The sequence below is a fragment of the Stegostoma tigrinum genome, chromosome 6, assembly GCF_030684315.1.
Source record: "Stegostoma tigrinum isolate sSteTig4 chromosome 6, sSteTig4.hap1, whole genome shotgun sequence".
NCBI classification, from domain to species: Eukaryota; Metazoa; Chordata; class Chondrichthyes; order Orectolobiformes; family Stegostomatidae; genus Stegostoma; species Stegostoma tigrinum.
The window spans coordinates 13,011,578-13,025,134 of record NC_081359.1 but is presented as its reverse complement, the minus strand read 5'-3'; the positions used below and the strand labels follow the sequence as shown (position 1 = coordinate 13,025,134).

At 45.5% G+C, this 13,557-nt stretch overlaps 1 protein-coding gene across 1 annotated transcript in view; it reads right to left on the bottom strand.

Moving 5' to 3' along the window:
• Positions 1 to 1,586: 1,586 nt before the first annotated feature.
• LOC132209756 (nectin-3-like) overlaps positions 1,587 to 13,557 on the bottom strand; it is a 50,579-nt gene continuing 38,608 nt past the window's right edge. The window contains exon 8 of the mRNA XM_059646432.1: positions 1,587 to 8,256. Within this exon, the coding sequence (XP_059502415.1) occupies positions 8,194 to 8,256 (63 nt within the window). The 3' untranslated portion in view covers positions 1,587 to 8,193. The remainder of the gene's footprint in view (positions 8,257 to 13,557) is intronic.

Below are 13,557 nucleotides of genomic sequence, written 5' to 3'. Positions count from 1 at the left end.
ACAATGCCCTTAGGAAGGGAATTCCAGGATTTTGACACAGCAACACTGAAGGAATGGCCAAACATTTCCAAGTCACAATGATGAGTATCACGGAGGAAACCTTGCAGAAGTGTTTCATCAATGCACAGAGGAACCGTAATAATAAGTATGTACTTAAGTGTACTTCAAGAATGGATGTTGGGTTTTCTTTTAGCTGCTTGTAACACTCGGGGTTGCCTGCTGAATAAGGTTGCACCTGTTTCCTGATTTGTTTAGGAAGTTGTTGGCCGATATGAGACTTGGATATCATTGCTATAACTAGAGGCTCTTTATACACTGAGGAATGCCGCAGGTAGTGTTTACCTGATTATTTACTGTTTAAGCAGTACCTGCAGCCATATCATTACATGTCTTGCTGGTAAAAACCAAAAGAACCACGGATGCTGTAAATCAAGAACAAGAACAAAGTTCTGAGGGACGGTCGCCGGACCCGAAACGTTAACTCTGTTTTCTCCTCCACAGATGCTGCCAGACCTGCTGAGCTTTTCCAGCAATTTTGTTTTTGTTCCATGTCTTGCTAATGTCTGCATCACAGAGTTTTTAGTAATACATTGTCCCCATTTGGAGAATATGTCAGTGAGGTATGAATGCATCGAAACTAAGTTAAAAGTGCCTGTGGCATCTACAGTAACATGCATATGGACTGCTTCTGGCAAGAACAGGCAGCATTTTACCTTGCAGCTGCCGAAGGTTATTGGAATGTGAAGTATTGTGCAGATAATGTTCTAGTCTTGCAATGCTGTCTGTATAGCTCATATTTAGCAAATGGGACGTGCATTATTCCAGATGGACACACACACAACAGAGCAAAATATCAGCCCACTTTTGTAGAGTTGTTCAGTACTTTCTAGAACAAGCGTATTGAGAATATTGGGGTTATCAGTATTACAGTAATAAGCAGTGTTAAAGCAATGGCAGAATTTCACAAAGCCATCAGAACAAAGTATAATGCAATGAAACTAAAGTACTTATGATGCCCATAGGGTGAATTTGGGCTCCCAGTCAACACAGGATAACAATGAAACTGATGTGGAAATGTTGCGGAGCCTCACTTATCCTGATCTCTGCTGGTGATGCGATTCTCACCATGCCATCTGAGACACTGCTCCATTGTCCTGGCAATGGACCCTACAGCTACCCCATCAGTTTCCTCACATCATCACCTTCCTCCGCATGAGAAGAGACAGCTGGTTCCTCCGTCTTCCCTTCTGCAAACTCCTCCAAACTTTGCTGTGCGAGATTATACAGAGCACAATAATCCTGAAACTCATTCTGAAGAGTATTGAAGTGCTCCCTCAGGCTGATTCAATAGTTTGCTTTATTGTTGGCTGATTGAGTGACAAACAAGAGATTCGAACACACAGACCATGAAGCAGATATTCCTTATTCCAATAGCATGAGGTCGCCATGAAGGGAAAGCAAGATTAACAAAGGAAATATGAACAGTGTTTACATAGAATTAAAACTGCAGTGAGTTGGGGAATCTTTTGCCTGTCTGTTCCTTGTTGACCTGAATGCTCCTTCTCCCATAGGTGCATTTCTTTCTATGGGGAGTAAGTTAGAGTGCCCCCCCCCCACCCTGTTGCTACCTATTGTTTGAGGTCCTGACGCAACTGCCTGCACATCCACAACAGCAGCTTCCCTCACCCTGCAGTGGTGTTCCGTTACAGAGGCCGGGGTGGCATTTGTGGGTTCTATATGAATCTCATTGGCCAGGTTTGCTGTGGTACAACTGTCACCAAAAAGCAGGTGCAGCTGCTGCTGCTGATGAAATAATTGTGGTACTTGGTGGTGGGAGGAGGGATTGTTGGCTTCAGTTCCAAAGAATTAACACAGGCAAGAGGCTGTGAATGATTGTTTTACATTCTGTGAATTTACTCAGTTTCTGCTGGAAGTGAAAGTGAATTCTGAAGGGTCAAAACTGCTGAAATGCTTTAATTCAATCCTTGTCATAAGCTTCTGAGCTTCAGAATAACTATTACTTAGCATACAGTTTGGCAGATAATGTTTCCCTTCCCTTATCCAACAAAAGCAGACAGATGGTAAAGTGACGGTTTAGCCATAATGACACATGTTTTCAGTAATTTATGACAAGACACACACCAACTGTTACAACGGTCAATGCTAATAAATTCTCTATAGGGTTTTACCACAGTATATAAAAAGAAAGAGCTTTCATAGCAAAAGACAGACAAGGCCTTTCTCAATGTAAAAAAAAACAGCTGGTTGACAGCTGATACCTTCCAGCCTCTCAGAACCCTCATGGCAACTCTCTGATTCATTTACAGAACACTTCAAAACTTGGGGTGCACCAGCAACTAACATGGAAATGCTGCTGCCTGTGTACTGCATCAGGCTGCATCCCAGAGGTGTTTGCTCTCTTAACACTCACCCATTTTGTGCCAATCTGAATGTTGACAGCATCCCTGCCTTTTTGCAATTTGCCGTCCCTAGCCAGGTTCACAGTCCTTCTGTCTTGCCTTGCTATTTAGCACAGACATAAACGCACGATGCATGGTTGTGAGCTGTCATCAGTCATGTCAAGGGCACAGCTTTCAGTTAGAATTCACCATAAAGCAAGTTAAGAACAGCCTTTGATACCAGACCAGATACTTTGATTTCAGAGCACGATTTAAATTAGAAAAACTACAGAAAGTATCAACACTGAGGGACTTTGGAGTACTTGTGCACGAAACAGCCAGTAATGTCCATGACCCATGAGTGAATATTTAAAAAGGCATACAGGCACAGTGGGTGATCAGGAAGGCTGATTGAGTATTGCATTTTATTTCAAGGGGATTGGAGTGTAACAGTATGGATATCTTACTACAACTGGTCAAGGTGCAGACCACATCTGATGTACTGCAAGCAGTTTTCGTTGTATTAGTTAAGGAAATATATCACTTCATTAGACACAATTCAGAGAGGTTCGTTAGGATGATCCCTAGGATGGAGGAAAGGCTCAACAGATTGGGACTGTTCTCACTGGCATTTAGGAGGATGAAAAGTGATCTTATCAAAACTTGAGGTTCTTAAGGCACTTGACAGGGCAACACTGAGAGGCTTTTTCCTCTCACGGGAGAGTCTAGGACAGAGGATATGTCTCAGAATAAAGGGGCGCTATTTAAGACTGAGCTGAGGAGGAATTTCTTCTTTGGCAAGTTTGAGTATTTTTGGAAGTCCAGGCCACAGACAGCTGTGTGAGATGATGCATTATACAGCAGTGCTTTTGGAAGCCCATGCCACAGACACCTGTGCGGGTGGAGTTATTTTTATTATTTAAGGCTGAGATAGATAGATTATTGATCAGTAGGTGACATCAAAGGTTATAGGAGAGATGCAGAACATAGTTATGAGAAATGCTGGATAATCTGTGATCCTTTTGGATGGTGGAGCAGGTACGAGGTGCTGAATGGCCTACTCCTGCTCCTACTTCTTATGATCTTTCAGTCCATTGGCCACTCTGGATGTTTATCATCAGGATCTGCTCCCCAGAATATCACCTGTAACAATTGGCTCTTTCTGCTATATTGTGGGCTGTTTCTTGTAGAATCAGGAAAAGGGAAGAAAGAAGTGAGAGGGAAATCGGTGGCACAGCTCTTAGGGCTGGTGCTGTTAGTTGGGGGGACGGGTGGGTGTGCACAGTGGTGAGCTGTCCCTAGTGTGTGACTCGGCAGTGAAGAGGCCATGCAAGGTTAATGGTGTGGAGGAGGGTGAAAGTGAGTGAGAGGCAGTGAAAATTGTAGAGCATGAGCCTTGGTGGGACATGGTGCCGTTGTAGAGATGGAGTGAGTGTGAGGTAGCAGAGAGAAAATTGTTGTACTTAAACCTGGCAGACCACAGAAGGCCAATGACCTTCTTAATTCTCTTTCTGAGGAAGGGTCACCGGACCCGAAACATTAATTCTGTTTTCTCCTTCACAGATGTTGCCGACCACCTGAGCTTTTCCAGCAACTTGGTTTTTGTTCTTGATTTATAGCATCCGCAGTACTTTTGGTTTTTCTTAATTCCCTTGTTGGATATTTCTCCAGATGGCTGAGATTGCAATGACCCAGATGGCGACTTCAGATCAAGCTGGCAGGGTCTGATGGCATGGTATTCTCTGCCATTGGTGCAGGAAGAGAACATCCTGCGCTACACCAGCCTATCCTCCAGAACCTCCGGGAGCCTGTCTGCAAACCCAGTTTCTTCCTTTCTGCCATGTCTGGGGCAAATGTCATGAATTGAGCAGGGTAGCTCTGAATTGACAGTGCATGTCTAGGTGCTTAAGAGCCTTTAAAGTTGCTGTGGGCATCATGGATGCCAGTATATTCCAGAATATCCCCAGTGGTAAATTCTTCTGGGAATGGTGAGTAGTAGAATCCAACTAGTTAAGGATGAGAAAGACGAACATAGGCATGTTGTGAGTAATTAATGAGCTGAGTTTGGGATGATAGTGTGAGAAAACTCAATAGACCTGATGGACAGAAACTTTTCATGAAACTCAGTTTACCAAAATACCAAAATATAACAGTATTCAACTCAGATATATTGTTCAAAGCAAATGACCGTTTTTGGTAAAAGGGCGATCATGCTTGATGAGTTTAATCACATTTTTGGACGAAGTAACTGAGAGTATGGATGAAAGGAATGCACAAGGAACTTGTGTATATGACTTTCAAACATGTAACTGGCAAAGTCTGAACATCAAAATTCAGGCTCATGGAATTAGAGGGCCAGGGCTGGCTGGATGAAAACAACTGGTAAATAATTGTTTTTTCAGATTGGTGAATGGTAAACAATTATATTGTCCAAGGTTAATTTGCAAAAAAGACTTTGTAAAAGGGCAATCATGCTTGATGAGTTTGATCACATTTTTTGATGATTTAGAGTATCGATGAAAGAAATGCACAGGACATTGGTCAAGCTGCTTTTGGAAAGATACTGTGAAACTTGAAAGGATTCAGAAAAGATTTACAAGGATGCTGCCAGGGTTGGAGGGTTTGAGCTACAAGGAAAGGCTGAATAGGCTGGGGCTATTTTCCCTGGAGCACCGGAGACTAAGGGTTGACCTTATAAAGGTTTATAAAATCTTGAGGGGCATGGATAAGATGAATAGTCAAGATCTATTCCCTGGGGTGAGGGAGTCCAAAACTAGAGGGCATAGGTTTTAGCTGAGAAGGGAAAGATTTGAAAGGGACCTAAGGGGCAACTTTTTCACATAGAAGGTGGTTTGTATATGGAATGAACTGGCAGAGGTGGTGGAGGCTGGTACAATTACAACATCTAAAATGAATCTGGATGGGTAATATGAATAGGACGGGTTTAGAGTGATATGGCCAAATGCTAGAAAATGGGGCTAGATTTATTTAGGATATCTGGTCAGCATGGACCAGTTGGATCAAAAGATCTGTTTCCATGCTATGTTTCTCTATGACTCTATGTCTTGGATGTTGGAATATAGGGTGGAATTTCAAAATTTTCCAGTAATACCAAGCACGTAGTGCATAGTGCAGGATGATACCTATTGCAAAAGGGCATGGATAGGGGAAGAAAATGGGGATACAAGTGGCAAATGGAATTGGTGAGGAAATATGTTATGGCAGAGTCCAAATGATGGGGCAACATCGAGATAATGGTGCAATTTTACAGAAAGTTCAGGACAGGGGGCCTAAAATCCTGAAAGTACTAAGTGTTTTAAGTGGTTAGCAAAACATATGGAAAATGGGCTTCATAATTAGCAGTATTTGGTATAAAACCGGGAAATTATACTGAACATTCATACTGAAATCATACTGAACATTATACCTCCCTTCCTCAATTACTATTGTGAACTGCCTTCTCAAACCCCTGCAATCCATGTGCTGTTTGCTGTAGGTGGACCCACAATTCCAAGAGGGAAGGAATTCCAGGATTTTGATCTAGCGACACTAAAGGAACAGCAATATGTTTCCAAGTCAGGATGGTGAATACTTTGGAGGGGAATTTATAGTTGTCCAGCTCTCAAGAAATTTGACACCATCCTCTACAAAGAAGCCCACCTTATTGGCACCACTTCTACAATTATTTACTCCCTCCACCATCAACATTCAATGGTAACAATGTGTACTGTCTCCATGATGCCCACAGCAACTTTAAAGGCTCTTAAGCACCTAGACATGCACTGTCAATTCAGAGCTACGCTGCTCAATTCATGACATTTGCCCCAGACGTGGCAGAAAGGAAGAAACTGGGTTTGCAGACAGGCTCCCGGAGGTTCTGGAGGATAGGCTGGTGTAGAGTCCCTATATATCTGCTGCCCTTGTCCTTCCATGTGTGGTGGTTGTGGGTTTGTTCGATTCTGTCTAACTGATTATTGGTGAATTTCTGCAGTGCATCTTGGAGACAGTACACACTGTTACCATTGAATGTTGATGGTGGAGGGAGTAAATAATTGTGGAAGTGGTGCCAATAAGGTGGGCTTCTTTGTAGAGGATGGTGTCAAATTTCTTGAGTGTTGTTAGAGCTACCCTGATCCAGGCAAATGTGGTGTATCCCATCATACTTCTGACTTAAGCCTCGGGGCAGGCTTTGGGAGTCAGGAAGTGAGTTACTTAGAGCAGTATTCCGAATATCCCTGATCTGATCTCGTAGCTGCGATATGTGTATGGTGAGTCTAGTTGAGTTTCTGGTCAATCGTAATGCCCAGGATGATGATAATACGGGATTCAGTGATAGTATCGCTGTTATATGTTAAGGGTTATAAAACCAAAAGAACTGTGGATACTGTAAATCAGGAACAAAAACAAAGTTGCTGGAAAAGCTCAGCAGGTCTGCCAGCGTCTGTGAAGGAGAATATACAGTTAACGTTTCAGGCCCAGTGACCCTTCCTCAGAACTGATGGTGGCTGGGAAATCATCAGTTTATATGCAGAAAATAGGGAGGTGGGTGAGGTAGAGAATAAACAATAAAATAGAGGCCAAAGAGAGAGAAAGACAGTTGGACAGACAAAGGAGTTGCTAACTATCAGGCTGGGAGTGTGAATAAGGTGTAGAGCTGGATGAACACTGCAGGCCGAGCAGCATCGCAGGAGCAGGAAGGCTGACGTTTCAGGCCTAGACCCTATGTCCGAAACGTCAGCTTTCCTGCTCCCGTGCTGCTTGGCCTGCTGTGTTCATCCAGCTCTACACTTTGCTTTCTCGGATTCTCCAGCATCTGCAGTTCCTACTATTTCTGGGAGAGTGAATAGTTGTTAATGAAGACTTTCAGTGACTAACAACAGGGGAGTATGTGGTAACAAGGCCTGGCATGTGAGATGGGGGGAGGTGGGGGGGCGCTGAGACATGAGAGAGTTTAGGCCCTAAAATTACTGAACTCCATATAGAGTCCGGAGGGCTGTAAGGTTCTCAAGCGGAAAATGAGGTGTCGTTCCTCCAGTTTGCATTGGGCTTCACTGGAACACTGTAGCAAGCCAGAGTTAAAGAAATTGGCAGATATGTTAAGGGGTGGTGGCTAGATGCTGTCCTGTTGTAGATGGTTTTTACCTGGTTTTTGAGTGCAGTGAATGTAACTTGCAACTTTTTAACCCAAGCCTTGTTCAAGTCTTGCTGCGTTTGGACATGGGCTACTTCAGTATTTGAGAAGTCATGAATGGTGCTGAACACTGTGCAATCATTGGCAGACATTCCTACATCTGACATTATGACGGATGGAAGATTGATGAAGCAACCTCATTCCGCCCTCTTAACCTGTCTGTCCTCCCTGGACTGACCTATCTCCTCCCCATCTCCCCTCACCTTTACTGGCTCTATCCCGGCTTGTTTGACCTGCCTGTCTCCTCTCCGCCTATCTTTCCTCTATCCATCTTCGAACCGCCTCCCCCTCTCCCCCTTTTCTGATGAAGCGTCAAGGCCCGAAACGTCAGCTTTTGTGCTCCTGTTCCCATTGTGGCCTCCTCTACATTACGGAAACCAAGTGGACGTTTGGGAACAGCTTTGCAGAACACCTCCGCTCAGTTCACACTAAACAACTGCACCTCCCAGTTACAAACCATTTCAGCACCCCCTCCCATTCCTTAGACAACATGTCCATCCTGGGCCTCCTGCAGTGCCACAACGATGCCACCTGAAGGTTGCAGGAACAGCAAAATCATATTCCGCTTGGGATCCCTGCAGCTCAAAGGTATCAATGCAGAATTCAAACAGTCTCTTCAGAGTGAATATCTGGTTCATCTTCCTCCACTTGCACTTGCTCTTCCACCTGTGTGTGTACAGAAATACAGAAATGAAGCTTATGCAGGATGCAGTGCTCTCCTGTAACAGGCTCAAAGGGCTGAACGGCCTATCCACAGTGATACACTTTCTCTGAGAATTAAGTGAAGATCCAGTAAGTGGTGCATTGGGCCTCAGTCAGGGGATGTCAAGGATCAGGTTGTTACAGGAGAGCAGTCCATGAAGAATTAAAGGGGGTGTTAGCAGTGAATTGGGTGGAGGTGAAGTTGATTAGTATAATAGTTGCCCAGGAGTTAGAGCAGGCATTTTTAAAAATAATTTATTTGCTGGATGTGAGCATTGCCAGTTGGGCTGGCAATAATTGCCATCCTGAGTCTGCCCTTGAGAAGATGGTGGTTTTCTTTAACTTTTCTGAGTGACATTTAAGCTAAGTCAGTCAGAATTCTCAGAAGCTTTTGACTCTCTGTCCAAAGCTGGGGGCTTATCTGGAGGTTTCTGGACGTTGGTAAACATTAGAAATTTCAACCTTTTGGACAATTCCCAGGAAGTAAGCTTCTACAGGATCCTGACTGGCAACTCTTGTCTGAACTATTGCAATGACTAGCTTGCCTTCAGAAGACCCAGGCCATCTCTTCGCAATCTCAGGGGTTTGACACTCTAAAAGGCTTGAATTAATTCAGTGAAGCCAGCACTAATTTGCAAAAGGTAGATCATTCTTGAAAAAAAACTAATTGAACTTTTTGAATAACTAATACGGAAGGCTGATGACGAGAATGCAGTGGATATTATCCATGTCAATTTTAAGGAAGTATTTGGCAAAGTACCATACAAAAGGCTGGGAAACAAAACCGAGTATCTTGGAAAAAGAGGGTCATTTGTCAGACTGAATTAAAAAGGAGGACTAAGGTCAGAATGTCATGTAAAATGATGGTTTTTCAGACTGGACGCAGATTGACAGCACTGCTCGCCAAGGTTCAGTGCCATATTCACTGCTATTTTTAAGATCTACAAATGAATTGTTGAGAATCTGATACAAATGAGGATGATACCAATCGACTGCAACAGGATATATTTCAGGCTAGCAAAATGGGCAAACAATTTGTTGCTTGAATTTAATACTGAGAAGTGTGAGGCAATACACTTGGCAGAGGGAATCTGAATCGTTAAGGGAGACTTAATAGCACTGTTGGAGCAGAAGGACCTGGGGGTTCATTTGCTTGGGTAATTGGACATGGCAAGACGTATTGATAGGTTATTTGGTAAAGTGTATGGTACCCTGCGGCTTTATAAATAGAGCAACTGACTATGATAATAAGTGTTATGCTGAATCTTTAAAAAGCTGGGCAACAGCTAGATTATTGCATCTAGTTCCGGCCAGCAGAGTTTAGGGAGAATGTCCTCAGGGTTAGGACAGTTAGAAAGTGAACGTTCAAACAGATTTGAAGAACTGGAGAATGTGGAGCTGAGGAGGACAGACTGAGGAATGAGGATTCTGAAGAGTTGGGAATAGGATTTTGGAGGGGATAGAAATTGGAGAATGAGGACTGAGAAGAGATTGAAGAATGGGAAGGGTATTGGGGGAGGAGACTGTACAATAGGTGCAGAAGGAAAAATTGGGGATTGGGGAATCAAGACTCAGAGGCACACATGTCGGTTATGGAATAGAAATGGGATGCTTGAAAGAGAGGTGAAGATTAGGGGATGGAGGTTCAAGGAGGAATAGAGGTTTTCCAGATAGCTAGGTGGTGTCTCCGACACCACCTCCTACCGCCTCCTCGATTATGACCCCACACTCGAGCACCAAACCATCATCTCCAACACCATTCACGACCTCATCACCTCAGGGGACCTCCCACCCACAGCCTCCAACCTCATTGTTCCCCAACCCCGCACGGCCCGTTTCTATCTCCTTCCCAAAATCCACAAACCTGCCTGCCCTGGTCGACCCATCGTCTCAGCCTGCTCCTGCCCCACCGAACTCATCTCCACCTATCTGGACTCCATTTTCTCCCCTTTGGTCCAGGAACTCCCCACCTACGTCCGTGACACCACCCACGCCCTCCACCTCCTCCAGGATTTCCAATTCCCTGGCCCCCAACACCTCATATTCACCATGGACGTCCAGTCCCTGTACACCTGCATTCCGCATGGAGATGGCCTCAAGGCCCTCCGCTTCTTCCTGTCCCGCAGGCCCGACCAGTCCCCCTCCACCGACACTCTCATCCGCCTAGTTGAACTCATCCTCACACTCAACAACTTCTCTTTTGACTCCTCCCACTTCCTACAGACTAAGGGGATGGCCATGGGCACCCGCATGGGCCCCAGCTATGCCTGCCTCTTTGTAGGTTACGTGGAACAGTCCCTCTTCCACACCTACACAGGCCCCAAACCCCACCTCTTCCTCCGGTACATTGATGACTGTATCGGCGCCGCCTCTTGCTCCCCAGAGGAGCTCGAACAGTTCATCCACTTCACCAATACCTTCCACCCCAACCTTCAGTTCACCTGGGCCATCTCCAGCACATCCGTCACCTTCCTGGACCTGTCAGTCTCCATCTCAGGCAACCAGCTTGTAACTGATGTCCATTTCAAGCCCACCGACTCCCACAGCTACCTAGAATACACCTCCTCCCACCCACCCTCCTGCAAAAATTCCATCCCCTATTCCCAATTCCTCCGCCTCCGCCGCATCTGCTCCCAGGATAAGACATTCCACTCCCGCACATCCCAGATGTCCAAGTTCTTCAAGGACCGCAACTTTCCCCCCACAGTGATCGAGAACGCCCTTGACCGCGTCTCCCGTATTTCCCGCAACACATCCCTCACACCCCGCCCCCGCCACAACCGCCCTAAGAGGATCCCCCTCGTTCTCACACACCACCCTCCCGACCTCCGGATACAACGCATCATCCTCCGACACTTCCGCCATTTACAATCTGACCCCACCACCCAAGACATTTTTCCATCCCCACCCCTGTCTGCTTTCCGGAGAGACCACTCTCTCCGTGACTCCCTTGTTCGCTCCACACTGCCCTCCAACCCCACCACACCCGGCACCTTCCCCTGCAACCGCAGGAAATGCTACACTTGTCCCCACACCTCCACCCTCACCCCTATCCCAGGCCCCAAGATGACATTCCACATTAAGCAGAGGTTCACCTGCACATCTGCCAATGTGGTATACTGCATCCACTGTACCCGGTGTGGCTTCCTCTACAATGGGGAAACCAAGCAGAGGCTTGGGGACCGCTTTGCAGAACACCTCCGCTCAGTTCGCAACAAACAACTGCACCTCCCAGTCGCAAACCATTTCCACTCCCCCTCCCATTCTCTAGATGACATGTCCATCATGGGCCTCCTGCACTGCCACAATGATGCCACCCGAAGGTTGCAGGAACAGCAACTCATATTCCGCCTGGGAACCCTGCAGCCATATGGTATCAATGTGCACTTCACCAGTTTCAAAATCTCCCCTTCCCCTACTGCATCCCTAAACCAGCCCAGTTCGTCCCCTCCCCCCACTGCACCACACAACCAGCCCAGCTCTTCGCCCCCACCCACTGCATCCCAAAACCAGTCCAACCTGTCTCTGCCTCCCTAACCGGTTCTTCCTCTCACCCATCCCTTCCTCCCACCCCAAGCCGCACCCCCATCTACCTACTAACCTCATCCCACCTCCTTGACCGGTCCGTCTTCCCTGGACCGACCTATCCCCTCCCTACCTCCCCACCTATACTCTCTCCACCTATCTTCTTTTCTCTCCATCTTCGGTCCGCCTCCCCCTCTCTCCCTATTTATTCCAGTTCCCTCTCCCCATCCCCCTCTCTGATGAAGGGTCTAGGCCCGAAACGTCAGCTTTTGTGCTCCTGAGATGCTACTTGGCCTGCTGTGTTCATCCAGCCTCACATTTTATTATCTTACAGTGAAAACAGTAACACTGATTAATACGGCAAGTGAAACTTTGGAATCTGAATTCAGCAAAATAATGAAGGATTGTTCCCATTGGTAGATGAATGGAAAACAGGGCTGGAATCAGTTATCAGTAATTTCAATGAGTTTTAATTAAAGATCCTGCCAACACGCATCCCCAATTTCTTCTCGTTCCTGCCCTTGAACACCACTGCCAATGTGCTCATGATTCATTTCTAGCTTCCAAAACTTTTCTAACAACAGCCACTGATCCAAAATCACAAGATAATAAATACTAACATCATTACTGGATGACACATAATCAGCTATCCTGTTATCATCATCATCACACAATCATTGTAACATTGGAACATAGGAACAGTGGGCCATACAGCCCATCTATTTAATTGGACCATTCAATTCGAATATGACTGATTTTCTACCTCAGCACCACTTTTGCGCTTGTCCCTTGCTGCCATCTAGGCATTCCAAACTTGCTGGGTTGAACGTGCTAAATGATCGAGCTTTCATAGTCCTCTTTGACAGAGAATTACAAAGATTCACCACCTTCTGGGTGAAGGAATTCCTCATTCTTCAAAATTCTACAGAATACAGTTTCATTAATCTCTCCTCATATGACAATCCCACTAGCCTAGGGATTAGTCCAGGGAACTCCTGATGAACTCCCTCTACATCAAGTATCTCCATCCTTAGAGAGGGATACACAAACTGTACACAATATTCCAGGTGTGATCTCAGCACGGTCCAAAACAATAGCACCAATTTACTCCTGCACATAATACTCTTGCAATGAAGGCTAACATACCTTTGACTTCTTTATTAGTTGCTGCACCTACATGTTGTCCTCTAGAGAGTCACAAAAGGGCACCCAGGTCCCTTTACACATCGGCACTTCCTAATCTCTCACCAGTTAAAAAATATTTGTACAAAATGCGGAGGAATGGAATTGTGGGAGATATAGCAGTTTGGATAGGAAATTGGCTTGCTGAAAGAAGACAGAGGGTGGTAGTCGATGGGAAATGTTCATCCTGGAGACCAGTTACTAGTGGTGTACTGCAAGGGTCGGTGTTGGGTCCACTGCTGTTTGTCATTTTTATAAATGACCTGGATGAGGGCGTAGAAGGATGGGTTAGTAAATTTGCAGACGACACTAAGGTCGGTGGAGTTGTGGACAGTGACGAAGGATGCTGTAGGTTGCAGAGAGACATAGATAAGCTGCAGAGTTGGGCTGAGAGGTGGCAAATGGAGTTTAATGCAGACAAGTGTGAGGTGATGCACTTTGGTAGGAGTAACCAGAAGGCAAAGTACAGGGCTAATGGTAAGATTCTTAGTAGTGTAGATAAGCAGAGAGATCTCGGTGTCAATGTACACAGATCCTTGAAAGTTGCCACCCAGGTTG